Genomic DNA, 15,805 nt, shown 5'->3' with positions numbered 1-15,805 from the left:
TCTTTTCCATTCAAAAAAAAAAAAAAAAAAAAAAAAATCCAAAGTTTCTTTCAAATTCAATGAATGTTTTTGAACTAATGGATGAAATCATTTCAAAAAACACAACTTAATCTTAATCTAATACTAATTGTTTTTGAATTTATAAAATTGCTATGTTAGGAGTTTGTCCTATTCCTAAAACTACATACGCTTGTTGTATGTTTATTATTTAACTAATAAAAAAACTAATTATTTTCCTAAAATTATTTATCATTTTGATAATATTAAAAAGTACTAATTATTTTTTTATTTATTTTAATCTTATCTCTATTAAACAAAATAACTAAAACTTTAAAAGGGAAATAACAATAGAAGGAGAAAATAGTTTAGATTGAGTTGGCTAAATTTATCATATTACCAATATTTTGAAAAATAAAATAATTATTGAATGCTGAAGATAGTTTGTTTAGGTATACCAAAATTTCATCCACCATTATTGCATAATCAACTTATATATAATATAATATAATACAATTATGGTAATAATTTACTAGTAGCAAAAAATGGCTAGTCAGGATTTTATATATATATCCGTGTATTAAGCCAATTTATATATACTGTTTAAAAAAAAAATTGTCACCTGAATTTAACCATTTACCAAGCTAATTCATGAAATTAAAAAAAAATTATCACCATTAATAATTTTCTTTCTCTTTTTTATTTCAATGAAAAAAATATTTTTTATTATTTTAATTCATGGCTGGGGCGATAGGTAAGTCATTCTTATTTATGACTATGAATACCATTTAAAAAAAAAAATATCACAATTTATTACATTTTTCACCCTTTTCTTTAATGGAAATCCAGTTGCACCTCTGTTTGCCTCGGATGTTTTTATCGGATTCGCTTGCTGAATAGCTAGAGATATACATCAGGTGTAACATGTATTCCTCTCATTGGAGAATTGGACCCACCTACCCTCTTTTTGTTAATTAATTACATTTACTTACATCACTAATCTCACTATAATTCTATCTCTCTTCTTCGATTTTAAAAGGATCAAAGACACCCACCAATACACAGACGCACTGCATCTCTTGTAAGAATCATACAAAATTACCATTAGTTTATTATTATTATTGTTGTTCTGTGTTGCTTTGTCGTTTTTCTTATGTGGATCAATTGATTAGTTGCTATTTATTAAAAAATTAGATCCTGTGATTAAACAATGAATATACTTTAAGTATCCAAGTTTTTTAAGTATTTGTTAATTGTTCTTTGAGTGGTGTTTGAATGTTAACCACAAAATTTAGCTTAGTTTAATGTGTTCTTTTTGAAACCTAAAAACCTTAGTCTTTTCTTTTTAGGGATGATTAATTTTGTACATTCTGATGATTAAAGTTCAAAGCTTTTTTTGGTTGGGGAAGCCTATATCAATTCTATAATTTATTTACCATTAGGGTTTTTTTTAAAAAAAATTTGCAACTCATGGCCCACAGGTTTGTTTTTATTTTTAGTTTTTTACACTTTTTCATCTGTCTGAAACAAGCTTTGAGGCTATGGTGGTGCCACGTTGCTTACATGGGAATAAAGCGGGAAGATAACAAAGAGGAGCCAAAAGAGTGAACCTTATGCTTCAAAGAGAAACTAATATAATTTAGTACACTGTGGAGGTGGGGAGAGAGAAAGAGAGTCTCAGACGTAGACACAAAGTGAAGTGAAAAACTCTTTTTGTTGTTTTTATTGAAGGACGAAGTGGTGTGGGCTTCTTTTTTTTCTGTGGAGGTGTTTTCTTTGGTTTTTTTAGCTTGGGAAAAATAAAAGGAAAATTTTGAGGCTGTGATGCTTCTTTGTAGAGACTGCAACTAAAAGCTTGTTCTGTTGTGTGGTTCTCTTTTCAAGTTGGTTCATTCAGCAAGAAAGAAGAGAAAGATTATTTCTTGGTTCTGCTGGTACTTGTTTATCTTCTCTCCTCTCTCCTCTCTCTAGCATATGTTATAGGTGGGTTTAGCTGGTGCCGGTTCTTTATTTTGATTTTGTGATTAAAGTAGTAGACGTGTGTTTGCGATCCTGTGTTGTCAAAAGGTATCTTGAATTCTCTCTTTTTTTGGATATATTTATTATAGTTTTTGTTTGATTGGTTGTGGTAGTGGCCGTAGTGCTTTTGTTGTTTTATGGTCTAAAGTGAATATGAAAAGAATCATGTTATATAATTCTTCTGATGCATGAACCAGAATTACAAAAAATAAACTAAAAAAAAAAAAGGAAGAAATTGAAGATAAAAGGTCTGTGTTAAAAATGAGTGTGCCTCCTTTTTTCTTTCTTTTTTTCCTCTCTACTTGCCCAGATTTTTTTATATTAGCTATAATATGTTTGTGTTCTTGTATGTGAAGAGCTTTACATGCTAAGAGTTCATCTTATTTGCTTTAATGTCTGGCAGGGATAACATTTCTATTGGAGAAGCTGATTATTGAGCTTTGAATTGATGAAAAGTTGATTTCTTTTCCTTGGCAATGGAAATGAGGTTTTGATTGAAGAAAGTAGAACTGGAAATGGGAAGGTGTAGTAGAAACCAGAGAATTTCTATATGTTTTGGATGTCTTTGTTCTGGCCTTCATGCAGCCGTAGGGGGATAATAATGGAGAACTTATCTGAGTCTGGCTGGCATAAGTCTGATAATTCTAGGGGGTTAAGTAACATCATAATCTCAGACTGGAATTCAATACCTGTATCGCGTGATTCTAGTTTTAGGAAGGAGCTTGATAGGGTTGTGCTGGCGCGTCATAACCTCAAAAACCAGGTTGGTTTGTCTGGGGGATACAAGGATGAAGTTGCAGTTGATGTTTTCACCCGAGCCATAGAATGGGCTGATTTTAGCTTGAGGCAATGGTTGGACAAACCTGAAAGATCTGTGGATGAATTTGAATGTTTACATATATTTAGGCAAATAGTGGAGATTGTGAATGTAGCACATTCACAAGGAATTGTTGTTCATAATGTTCGCCCTTCTTGCTTTGTGATTACATCATTTAACCATGTCTCGTTTATCGAGTCAGCTTCTTGTTCTGATTCTGGGTCGGATTCTTTAGAGGATGGACCGAATAGCCAAGCCTTGGAGACTAAAAATGTATCTTCTCCCTTGCCTAATGACATGTTCCCGCAGAGAAGTAGGTCAGGAATTGATGATTTTCGGCCTGTACCTACTCCAACAAATGCTTTATCAGAAGCTAGCTGCATTCAATCAAGCTCAGGTCATGGCACACATGTACCAGTGGTGGAAGAGTCTGAAGAAGATAAAATCAGTGGTATGAGGAACATTGAACAGGAAGAAAAAGAAGAAGGAAAGAAGCAGCCCTTTCCAATGAAGCAAATATTGCAAGTGGAGAGTAGTTGGTACACTAGTCCTGAAGAGGTTACTGGTTCACCAATCTCTTGTGCTTCAGACATCTACAGACTTGGAGTTCTTCTATTCGAGGTCTGTAATGAACATATTCTGTTTCTCATTACATAAAATATGCAAATAAAAAGGATGTTGTTAGTCCTTTGTGCATTGATTTGACTTTCTTTTACCATTTAATGGCCTGGATTAAAATTTTTGAGCCTGCTTGATTGTCTGTCTGCACTCATATGATATAGTTCTACTCCTGAACAGTTGTTCTGCCCATTCAGCTCAAGAGAAGACAAGAGCAGAACTATGTCTAGTCTAAGACATCGAGTTCTTCCTCCTCAACTACTACTGAAGTGGCCAAAACAAGCTTCATTTTGTTTATGGTTACTGCACCCTGAGCCTAGTAGTCGGCCGAAAACAAGGTCAATAAGCATTTCCTACTTGTTTCCTTCATTCCCATTTTTTTTTTATTTCACTTTTTAGATGTGGCATGTATTTTTAATTGCTTCCTTGTGTGGGCATCTGCACAAATATTTTCAAGTTACCTTTTAAATAGACATTAGAAAACTCAATGAGTAATGTTATAGATGATTTTGCGAGAAACTATTATTCTTATCAATTGAAAAGATGATAAAAGCATAACTTGATAAAAGCTCATCTCAGGACTTAAGCACACTAATCTTCTCTCACCTCTCTTGCAAATTTCAATTTTCAACACAACAAATAAGACTCTGTTAATCCTTTCAATCAGATGCAGTTTAAATATTACGTTTAAGACAATCTTCTACCTTCGTAATATAATCTGTATTTTTCTAATTCCATTCATTTATCTTCATCATGAAACCATGTTCTTTAAATTTTCCTTTTGTCTTGTGTGGCAGTGAGTTGTTGGAGAGCGAGTTTCTAAATGAACCAAGAGAGAATTTGGAAGAGCGAGAAGCAGCAATACAGCTTAGAGAGAGAATAGAGGAGCAGGATTTGTTACTGGAGTTCCTACTGCTGACACAGCAAAGGAAACAGGAAGCTGCTGATAAGTTACAAGATACACTTTCTCTTCTTTGTTCTGATATTGAAGAAGTTATGAAGCATCGAACGTTTCTTAAGAAAAAGGGTGGCTCATGTCCAGAAAAAACGAAGGATAATAATTTAGCTTCAAATCTCCCTCCATTGAGTATTGTTGATAATGACGAATCCTCTAGCTTGGGTTCAAGAAAACGATTTCGACCAGGCATTCAGATTGTCAATGAAGAGGAGTGTGATGATAATCTAGATGATGGTCAGAACTTAGTTATGATCACAGAAACTCAAAAAAGTTTACTTTCTAAAAGTTCGCGATTGATGAAGAACTTTAAGAAACTAGAGTCAGCATATTTTATGACAAGATGCAGGCCAATAAGGCCATCAGGGAGACCTTACATTAGACATTCCCCAATAAGTAGTGATGGGAGAGGATCTATTGTTGTTACTGAGAGAAGCTCCATTAATAACTCAGCACCAAGAGAGCATCATATTGAGAGTAGACAGAGTGGATGGATAAGTCCATTTCTTGAAGGGTTGTGCAAGTACCTGTCTTTCAATAAGTTAAAAGTTAAAGCTGATTTGAAACAAGGGGATTTGTTAAACTCTTCAAACCTAGTGTGCGCTCTTAGTTTTGATCGTGATGGAGAATTTTTTGCTACAGCTGGTGTGAATAAAAAGATAAAAGTATTTGAATGTGATACCATAATAAATGAAAATCGTGATATCCACTATCCTGTTGTTGAAATGGCAAGTAGGTCAAAACTAAGCAGTTTATGTTGGAACAGTTACATCAAAAGCCAGATTGCTTCAAGTAACTTTGAAGGAGTGGTGCAGGTACGTCAGGCCTTATATTTCATTCGCTTTCATCTTTACATCTCTTGATATTGAATCAGTTGCTTACGATCAGGTGTGGGATGTCACAAGAAGTCAAGTGCTAAGTGAAATGAGAGAACATGAGAGACGTGTATGGTCCGTTGACTTTTCATCAGCAGATCCAACAATGTTGGCTAGCGGGAGCGATGACTGTTCTGTTAGGCTATGGAATATCAATCAGGCAATTCTATTTTTGCACTTGGTGGATGTCAGCTTTGAAACTAAACGTACTAATGTCATCTAATTTCTTATTGTGTATGATTAATTCTGGATATATGATAAGTTGTTCCTCTTACGAGGGTTGCTACTGCAGGGAGTAAGTATTGGTACAATTAGAACAAAGGCCAATGTCTGTTCTGTTCAGTTTCCATTGGATTCTAGCCGTTCTCTCGCTTTTGGTTCAGCTGATCATAGAATTTATTATTATGACCTACGTAACTTAAAAGTTCCTTTATGCACATTGACTGGACACAATAAAACTGTGAGTTATGTGAGGTTTGTAGACTCAACAAACCTTGTTTCTGCATCCACGGATAACACATTAAAGCTCTGGGATTTGTCAATGTGCACCTCTCGGGTTATTGATACTCCCCTTCAATCATTCACAGGCCACATGAACATAAAGGTACATTTGCTTCTCTTTATATCCAGAATCTGAAAGTATTTATTAGGACTTCTTATGTGAATGCTTTAGGATAAAAGTTACTGTCATTTTGCTTTCTTTCTTATTCACTTGTCATGGCTATATTTGACTGCTTTGGGCATGATTAACACATTGGAGCATTTGAGATAATTTACACCATTTGAATGGAAAGCATTAGCCTCCGATTTTATCTGATAGATGCTTTATTTGACATCAATTTTTTTGGGGAATCACTTGATCAAGGACCCAAAAAGACATACATGGGACCACATCATCCTCTTTAAATGATGAAAAGCTATCTCTATTATATAGATAATTTAAGTATGGAGGGAAGCAGTACATTAAGTTTTTTGGCTAAAATTTTCTGGGTACATTGAAAACTTATAAAATTTAAGGCTTTTCCAAAATGGATAATACTTCATGCTTTATCCCTATAATTTATCCTTAAAACAACATAGCTGGAAAGGGCATAGTTGAATGTTTATAGCCTTAAGATTTTAATATTATGTGGTGAACAAAGAAAATTAAGTAACCAATTAGTTTGATTATGTTCTTTCTTGAACGAACCAATGATGAAAATGTGTATGTTCTATCAATTTTCATTTTTCATAAATAACTCTTTAGTAATTTGATAACAATTAATTTAGAAAATAACAATATAATGATAATGAAAGTATACATTTTTGTATATACTTCGTAATGACAATAATTGATATGAAAAGAAAAATTAAAAAAGGGAGTTGGTAAAAGTACTATTGTTGAAACTTCAGTTTAAGTTAATTATTGCAAATTCAATTTCATTAAACAAAAGTATGAAATTGAACCAATAAAAAATGATAAAATGATTAAACCAGTTAGTCAATAATGGGCGTTAGAACAACATAATACCGATATATAATCATATGGGTTCGAATATAAGAACAATTCAAACATCACAAAGGAACACATAACAAAACATAACACAACATTACACATGGGGGCAAAATGGTAATTCTTATTTATATATCAAGTATTACATCGAGGCAACCAAGATTATAATAAGACAACCAATGGCACCTTCCATAGGCGTAGGGGCACCTATGAAGGGCCGGGACAAGGACTCTAACATCCAAGTGACTTTGACCACTAGTCACTCTCCTACATTCTCCCCCACCCAAACGGTCGACGCCCTTGTCGACTCATCATTAAGAATCTAGCTCCTGAAGTGCTCTTCTGTAGGAAAGCATGCATTGATGGTACTCATATATTTTGTCTTGAAATTGGTGAAGGTCTTCTTCTTTCTCCTAGGTGTTTTCTAGGCAACACAACAAAAATTTCTCGGATAAACTAAGGAACATAATATTCTGATAATTTAGTTGCCAAATCTTGCTAGGATCACTACCTTATTTTATAACTTATATAATGTTTAAATGATAGTTTTGCAAAATTTTGGTTGCATATTTTTAATATTTATTAAGGTGAACTTGAACTTAGTTTTATTCATGTCTCAATACATAGATGTGTCAATTTGATCTATAGATGAGTAAAAACTGCAGTTGAACTTTCTTTTTTCTAAGAATTTTCATTACTTTAAACTGCTTCATTGGTCAATTGAGTTGCATTCTTGAAATTATGCCCTAGAAAGCACAGTACTATGTCCTTCCTGAAAATTAACAATGCTAATAATGCAAAATCCTGTACAATTTCTGACCATTGTAATCATTATATGCTATCTTTCTCTATCATCTCTTGTACTGCCTCAACATATCAGATTTGAAATCCTTAAGCTGGGGGATTAATGCAAAGAAATAAAGCTAGTAAATGTGATGCTGAATAATGAAATAAAAAATTCATCTGTTCTTTGTGTTGAATTGTCTAGAATGTTTTAGAAGTACTTTTTTGAGTTAAATTAGTTTTGCCTAAAACCAAACCGCTGATATAGTTCAAATTGGAAACCAAAAGTTATAAAGAAGAAGAAAGATGTGATAAAGAGAGTAACAGACCCATTCTTCGCAATTTAATATTATGCTAAGTAGAAATACTTTTGCTATCTAGTCTGATATATAATCTTTTGTATTGTATTAATGAGGAAATTTTGACTTGTTATCATACGTTTTGTTGTCTATATTTTTGTACTTTTTTGCAGAACTTCGTGGGTTTGTCAGTATCAGATGGTTATATTGCAACTGGCTCGGAAACAAATGAGGTATGCATGTCTTCTTTGCTGGATTTTATGTAGCGGTTCGTTGGTGAGAAATGCTGGCCGAATGTACTCGATGAAAAAATCATCTCTTGCAACTCACACTTACAACTCCAGCTTCAGGGGGTGATGCTGAAGCAACTTGAACTCGACCCCAGATGAAGCACTACTACACTAGTGGAAACTTTTATTTAAATATCACAAAATAATGAAACTCTATTTTTATCATTTCTTAATCACTATTGGTTTACTGAATGAGATATTTTCTGTGGAACAGGTTTTCATCTACCATAAAGCTTTCCCCATGCCAGCATTGTCTTTCAAGTTCAACAACACTGATCCTCTTTCTGGTAATGAAATTGATGATGCTTCACAATTTATTTCGTCAGTCTGCTGGCGCGGGCAGTCCTCTACCTTAGTTGCTGCAAATTCTACTGGGAATATCAAAATTTTGGAGATGGTTTAACTTGAACTTATGCTGTCCAAATATCAAAACAGAATTGCAGAGAAGAGAAAAGACAGCTATGGTGTTTGGATAAAATTTGATTTCAGGACAATAATCTTGTACCAGAGGAAATTGTGAAACTAAGATAGGCAAGTGATATAGGAACTTGACGGTTGCGATTAGAGATACAATTTTTGAGATTAGATGATAGAGGATGCAAATTATTGCAATGAAATACTCGGTAATGAAACACTGTATTGTAGATAAAATTCAGGGGGAAAAAGCACATAATTGATTTTTCCTTGTATATTTTGCAATGCTTATAGTCAATCATTTTTTTTTTTGACAATGATCTTTTTCATTCTCCATTAGCTTTCAATTCTTGTTATCTCTATAGGAATCTTTAGGTTATAGAAAGGTTTGGAAGATGTTTTAACTATCAAAGATTTATAATGCATTTACCTGTATCTTATTATCTCTGTCAAGAGGCCATTAATTAAGTTCTCCAGGAGAGAAATACGTTAATCATTTGACTGATTGTGTAAAATGATCATTCTGTCATAATTTTGTAAAAATTTTTTGCTTTAGATTTATGTATCTTTCTGCAAATCAAGAAAATGAAATGCAAAAATAAATTTTAGGGGGCAAAAGGCCAATAAATGTATGAATAGTGCCAAATGGCTCATATTTTGATCCAAGATCAAATCTACTATTATCATTTTAGATTTCTTTTTCAAAATTTTGAAGATATGCAAAGGTTATTAGAGTAAGTTCAAATATAAAAATGAACAAGAAAAATCACTCAAGATAGAAATATCAATAAACCAACGAACATCAAGCATGAAACTTTGGGTACAACCATTTTGACTAGTTAGTTCTACATTGATAATGATATTCAACAAAATTGGTGAAATGACATAGCCAAGCGTATCATAGTCATCATCTTTGACATTGAGACTATTGGTTTTAGTAATCCAAATCTTTTTATTTTAAGGAGTTTATGAATTCCAATTTTATTTCTACTAGATTATAAATTTTGATTTTGAAAAAGACATTGATTGGGTATGCACTACTAAAAATATACTCTCTCTGTTCCAAAATATAAATCGTAAGAAGCAATTAATTCTAATGAAATCAAAACTAAATTAACCAAATTGTCATTTATCTCAAAATTAATGGCAACCTGTGAAGATAGTTATTGACTTGTATCTAATATAAATAAGAGTAAATTTTTTTAAAAAAAAAAATCATTTATTACTCCTCAAAATATCCAAAATGTCTTATATTTTGAGACAAAACAATCATCGTAAAACGACTTATATTTTGGAATAGAGACAGTAATAAACTCGATCCCTCTAATCTTAGTAATGTAAGGGATAATTAATATGTGGGGCTAAGATGTCATGATGCAAATTCTTTATTTTTATAGAAAATAAAATTAAAATAGGTAGATATCAACAACACACCAAGATATAACTCGGTGCTAAGTGCATAAATGATAACATAATATATTCAAGTTTAAATCATATCTCCTCGGGTCAATAGAAGAGTTTCCAACCTTACTTTTTCCTACTTGTAATATATAATGGCTAGAGTATACTATCGTTACGCTCAGTATGTGTTGAATTATTTTTCCTCAAGGTAATGATATTCATTTCTCATTTAAAAAAAAATAGCATTTACCATCGCTAAATGTAAAAATTAAAAGTTATTCTTAAGATTAAAATGATTTAATCTTATAGATCTAATTGGGATATATATAATTAATATATACATATCACAAATTGACAGTGCTTTAAATATATAAATCTTTTTTTTATCTAACTACTTTCTTTCTTTTTTTTTCTTTTTTTTTTGTTTAATTTTAATTGTAAAATGTGAAAAATAAGCTTTGAACAAGCACATGGATCTAGTTGAGGAGGCAGCTTATAACTTATCTGCCAACCATATCTGTTCAAGGCCACCATTGTTTTGGCATTTACCTTTTTTGTCCTTTTCTTTCAAACATTATTTAAATTTTCCCTTTCTTATCCAATATAATAAGCCAGTTGCTTATTGCCAGGCTGCTAGCCAGTCCTAGTGGAGAGAACTTCTAGAAGCAATTTTTTTAAAAATGAAAATTTTAAAAAAAAAAATTGAAATGCTCCAAATGCATACCCCTCCTTCTAGAAGCATTTAAGCAATTAAAAGAAGTACTCCAGTCTGTTCATTCTAACCGTAAACTTTTTAACTTCTTAAATAGAATAAGAAAATAATTAATTTACCTTAATTTTATTAAATTTTCATTTTAAATTACTTCAATATCCTTTCACATTTCTACATTTCAATCTTTCTTTTGGTGACAGTGAGATTCAATATATAAGAGTAAAATACAATAAATTTTTTTCTTGAATTTTAAAAAATGATATTTTGAAATAAGAAAAAACTTAAACATTGACCGTTTAAGTGAAATAGATGGAGTAATTAATAAAATTTTTCTAAATTTATTCTTATTATATTAAATGGAATAACTATTTCTAGAATTTTCTAAAGAATAATTTAGTCAAATTAATAAATATTTCATTATAATTTAAAAGAATTAATTATTTTCTTAATCAATATGCAATAATTTTAAACATTTATATTTGTGGACAAATGAAGTAATCCTCCAATTACTTTCTTGCAAATTGCAATCAAATAATTAATAGTAGTTATAACTGGTCCTAAATCATGTTCAAATTAACACTTAAGTCCTATATTTGAGAAATAACTATAACATCTCTAACTTGAACTTTATCTCACTATTCAATTTTTCAATCTAAACTGTGAGCTCTTTCCGTCCAAAAACTGAACATATTTCGTTTAAAAAGTTTATTTAATTAACAGTAAAGTAAAGAGCTCATTTTTTTTTTTTTCCGAAAAGACCTAATAGTGCGACGGAAGTATATCATAGTTATTTCTAAAATATAAAAAGATCTAAGTATTAATTTGAATATAATTTAAAGACTCATATATATTTTACCTATAAGATATTAACACTGTATTTACTTTGGTCCACAAAATAACACATAACAGTCAATGTGACCAAAACCATAATTGATCCTGTCAGCGTTTTGATAATTTCAACACTCAACAGTCAATACCATAGAAATTCATTCTTTGATCTAAAGCTTTGCATTGATAATTAATTGTTTCAGACAATGTGACCAAAACTTCCCAATGTGACAAAATCAGGAGCTTCATCTGCGGGATTTGCTATACCGCACTTCTGCATTTTTCTTTTCTTTTAATTTGGAATTTCTATGGTATTTACTATTCAGAATGTGTCACTGATTAATTCTTAAATTTGATTTTAGTGCATTCGAATTTATAAAAAAGATGATAAACATGAATTTCTCAATTTCAGCAGAAACGAAACTTCTTATAACTTATAAACCCCTCTAACCTTAAAACGTAAGTTTCGAAATTGAGCTTAGATTTCTAATATATGTCATAAGATTTGCACAACCAAACCACAGAATGAGTAAAAAAAAATATCTAATTATTACCATGACAAAAATTTTGAAGTAACATACAGAACTGGTGCAATAAATGTGGAAGTAAGAGAACAGAACCTACAAAGAGTAAAGCGATTGTACTACACTAGATTTTACCACTGCAAGAAGAGTGTGATTGTAATAACACTAGCATAACTTCATTTCTGATAGCTGCAACTGCAACATCAAAATTCTTCATAGATGAAATCTTCCAATATGGTGCCTTCTGGCTTGCAGACAGAAAGAACTTGGAATCCTTCTTCCATCTGCAAGCATTTATGATTAGGAGATCTATTTACACTGGTTTTGGTTAAGCTTTGACAACAAAGCTACTCTAGCTATGAGGTGTTTAAATCTGTTGGCTCCTGGGCCTGGTTTGATCTTATTCGGATCGCCAACCTTCGAACATTTGGGGCTACCAGAGCACCATCCACCAGGAGTGAAGCCTCCTTTCTTTCGACCGAGTAAATCCTTATCAATCTTATCCAAGACAGGATCGTCTTTTTTGAATTTTCTTGCAAAGGCAGCACCACTGTTGATCATTTTCTTCGTGTCGTTAAGTGAAAGTATATGTGGGTGTTGCTTGGGGGGCATGTCCCAAGAAATGTAGTGTAAATCATGATTGACAGCCGTCTGAGCAAACTCAGGTACATTGCATATTACAGTATGGAAATAGCCTTCAGGAGAGGAGACGAAGTTTGTGTAGTACATAAGTAAGATTCTCGGTAGATTATCCCAACCCCAAATTAAGTACTCTACAAATGAACGTGTGAGAACCATCCATGCTGAACCTGCAGAATAGCAGATACTGATTAATGCTTAGTTGAACAAAGAACTGCATATTTTCACATGTTTTTGCATTTTAGTTCCATTAAAGAAGTCGGCATTAGAAATTATTGTCCAACCATAAGCATTCAGAAATTTCTCCTTTTCAATTACAGAAATACCTGCAGTACAACATCTGTTCTTGTTTTCATCAATTCTGATAACTATATCTGTACAAATTTATCGTTGCTTTTTTAAAGTGAACAATTCTTTCACCAGTCTATTTACAGATTGATGTGTACACATAAAGCACAGAAATCTTACTACAATTCTTTCAAATCATCGCTTGCTGAGAAATAGAGAAAAGATGCCTTGTGCGATCAATCTAAAGATCAATTAGCTGCAGCATATATTTTCACTTTCAATTTCTATATTTCTAAATGATTTCCCAAAATCAAGATAAAATTATAGGTGCCAGTTGAACCATCATTTATAATTGCCAATAAGTTAAACAAAAATATGTTAAAGAAACAAAGGCCTGTAAATAAGCGGTTGACAACAATCAATACTTCTTACTAATTGATTGAAAAAAAGAAAAAAGAAAAATTTTCAGTTGATTTTCTTGCATAACTTTGCAAGTCCCAACTTGACAATCTTATTAACAAGCATCAAAGTTATACATAAACTCACCGGTGAATAATTTGTATGCTGTCGGCAAGGATCTTCGTGGTGTGGCCCAGTATATATCTGACTTCGTATTTGAGTAGAGCCCAGGGTCAACAATCAAAGGCATCGCCCTTTTTTCCCTAAACAACAGAATCAGATATGGCATCATTAACTAAAAAGTGGGTTCCCAATGTGTTGTATTGTATATGCAAGAGAAGAGAAGGGGAGAGGGGAGGGGGGTGGGGCAGAGACAGATAGCTCACTCCTTCCAACCCAATTGACTTGTATGCTCAATAAAGTTCAAATTTCGGTTTATGGTTGAAAACGTATCAAGAAGATCTGCATATCCCAAGCCAGTTAATCAAGGAATCAGTATCTATTTCAAAGAGAGTGAAGAAGATACATAAAAGTTAAATAACATAAACCAACCATCTTGAGTTATAAGAGGATAATCAGAAGCACTGAGGTTGATAAACCAATCCCAATCTTTACTCTTCTTGAGAAGAATTGCACAAGCATGAAGTGTATTAGCAACCATGGTAGGTCCTCTATAAGTAACCATATTAGCTTTGGTGATCATATAAACATTCCCAACATTAGAAAAAAGAGGATGTTTTTCAACTCGGGAAGCAAGCTCTAATCTTTCCTCGGCCGGAGACTCAAGGTCCAAATGAACAACATATTGATTCCGTGGATGGTAAAGGGCATGAAGTGTTCTCCAAAGTTTTTCCAAGTCACCTTTAGACCCAGAAATCAAGTAGGCAAATTTAGGAATTCCAGGACTCTGAGAAGTTGATCGTGAAACCTTAGTTTCTGCATAACCTTCCATTGATTGGTTCATTCGAGATGGAAAAATGTTGAAAATTTGATTGATAGTATGTAATGAAGAAATGAGGCCCATATTGAAGGAAGTTGCTAAAAGGAATACACATATTAGAGAGCTTATGACTAAAGGGAAAACCCATTTCTTCTCCATGTTTAGGGTCCCCATTGCAAGACCTTATCATGGGTTCTGATAACCGATCCTCAACTCCCAAATTTTTGTTGTTTGCCCATCTCAACAGATAGACATATGAGCCAGATCAAATATCAAATACTATTCCTTTCTGTTGATTTCTTTCCTTAAAAATAGAATTCCAAATGAAACTAAAGCTGTTAAAGCAATAACCAACAAGAAAACAATATATCAGAATCATGTCATCTACTAATAAAGAAATCAAAAGATTTCGTGGAAATCTAGACAGAGAGGATAAAAATAAAATACTATAAAAGAACAACATATAAAAATATGAGAGAGAGAATAATTTTGTGTGATTAAAAAATAACTAATCATAAGAGACAGACATCAACAAAATGGACCAATTACCAATAAATTAATCAAACAAAATCAATTAGCTAAATTTTCATTATCAATTAGCTAACAGGTATCTAAATTCCAAAGGAAACCATTGAAAAAGACACAAATTACTAATCTCCACAATGTTAACTCTGCCATGATTTCTTTATAGATCCTAATATATATGTAACTAACATCAGAAAAAATTAAAATAAAAACTGATTTCACCAAAACCACACCAAACACCATAAGATGAACAAAGATCATATAACAATAAACAAAACCCAAATCTAAACATCCAAGATTTAAATCATTGAATTAATGCAAGTAACGAAACAATGATCCAATCTCACAAAAAAACAGAGCTGAACCCAAAAACGCCAAAGAAATTAAAGAGCAAAAACAAAAATAGAAAGATGCAAGAACATAAATAAATCAGCTTTCTCATTAAATTATATTGGAAAAAAAGAAAGCAAAAAGAAATTATAGAACAATAAAAAGAACCTGCAAATGTTCGTGACAACTTCAAGAAGCTATCTTTATGGTTCTTATGGGAGTTCAAGAACCTTTAGAAGAGAAGAGAGGAACCATATACAATGTTTGTAACTTCTTATTAAATAAATGACAAAATGAGATAGGAGAGAGAAGAACACAAAGAGAGAACGAAAGGGAAAAGAGAGAGAGAGAGAGTATAATAAAGAAAGGAAAATAAATATATAAAAAAAAAAGGTGGGTGATCGTATAGAGGACGTGTATGAAGAGAAGTGGCTCAGTTTGTTTAAACTTATAAAGAATCTCTCTCTCTCTGTTTTGTCGATTGTTTGTTTGCTTTTCTTGCTTCCTCTCTCTAAGGCTTAGGAATTTCCGTTACAATGGAGAAGAAAGAAAGAAAGAAAGCAAGAGTGGGAGAAAGCTTAGGATTTTGACCCAACACGGCAAAGCAAACAATTTGTATAGAACTTTTTTTCCTTGTAAGTGTGTTTTGGTCGAGCCATT

At 32.3% G+C, this 15,805-nt stretch overlaps 2 protein-coding genes across 8 annotated transcripts; one reads left to right on the top strand and one right to left on the bottom strand.

The window, feature by feature from the left end:
* The first annotated feature begins 1,054 nt into the window (after window positions 1–1,054).
* LOC105644276 (protein SPA1-RELATED 3) lies at window positions 1,055–8,876 on the top strand. Of its 7 annotated transcripts, none has more exons than XM_037635223.2 (8): window positions 1,055–1,078; window positions 2,420–3,454; window positions 3,632–3,789; window positions 4,249–5,221; window positions 5,295–5,462; window positions 5,574–5,885; window positions 8,029–8,088; window positions 8,360–8,876. In XM_037635223.2, exons 2-8 carry the CDS (start codon window positions 2,567–2,569, stop codon window positions 8,546–8,548), a joined length of 2,748 nt encoding a protein of 915 aa, XP_037491151.1. In that variant the 5' UTR covers window positions 1,055–1,078; window positions 2,420–2,566; the 3' UTR covers window positions 8,549–8,876. The 7 variants fall into 7 exon arrangements, with proteins under 7 accessions (XP_037491151.1, XP_089580243.1, XP_020538925.1 ...); XM_020683266.3 differs by lacking the exon at window positions 1,055–1,078 and adding an exon at window positions 1,634–1,931; XM_020683265.3 differs by lacking the exon at window positions 1,055–1,078 and adding an exon at window positions 1,634–1,980.
* Window positions 8,877–12,026: 3,150 nt separating this feature from the next.
* On the bottom strand, window positions 12,027–15,805 carry LOC105644278 (Core-2/I-branching beta-1,6-N-acetylglucosaminyltransferase family protein). Its single transcript, XM_012229577.4, has 5 exons — window positions 15,314–15,805; window positions 13,903–14,625; window positions 13,737–13,812; window positions 13,498–13,613; window positions 12,027–12,833 (listed from the first exon to the last, which is right to left on the bottom strand). The coding sequence occupies exons 2-5, from the start codon at window positions 14,462–14,464 to the stop codon at window positions 12,334–12,336; spliced, it is 1,254 nt and encodes a 417-aa protein (XP_012084967.1). The 5' UTR covers window positions 14,465–14,625; window positions 15,314–15,805; the 3' UTR covers window positions 12,027–12,333.

The sequence above is a fragment of the Jatropha curcas genome, chromosome 7, assembly GCF_041381405.1.
Source record: "Jatropha curcas cultivar XTBG-Jc1 chromosome 7, XTBG_Jcur_1.0, whole genome shotgun sequence".
Taxonomy (NCBI): domain Eukaryota; kingdom Viridiplantae; phylum Streptophyta; class Magnoliopsida; order Malpighiales; family Euphorbiaceae; genus Jatropha; species Jatropha curcas.
This window is presented reverse-complemented; position numbering and strand designations above follow the sequence as displayed.

Coding starts and splice junctions, on each gene's coding strand:
- LOC105644278 (XM_012229577.4), bottom strand. CDS start 14,464: ATGGGGACCCTAAACATGGAGAAGAAATGGGTTTTCCCTTTAGTCATA. Junction 13,813..13,902: donor TCCTCTTATAACTCAAGATG/GTTGGTTTATGT, acceptor TGGGATATGCAG/ATCTTCTTGATACGTTTTCA. Junction 12,834..13,497: donor AGCATACAAATTATTCACCG/GTGAGTTTATGT, acceptor GCTATTCTGCAG/GTTCAGCATGGATGGTTCTC.
- LOC105644276 (XM_037635223.2), top strand. CDS start 2,567: ATGTTTTGGATGTCTTTGTTCTGGCCTTCATGCAGCCGTAGGGGGATA. Junction 3,790..4,248: donor AGTAGTCGGCCGAAAACAAG/GTCAATAAGCAT, acceptor CTTGTGTGGCAG/TGAGTTGTTGGAGAGCGAGT. Junction 5,463..5,573: donor CAATTCTATTTTTGCACTTG/GTGGATGTCAGC, acceptor TTGCTACTGCAG/GGAGTAAGTATTGGTACAAT.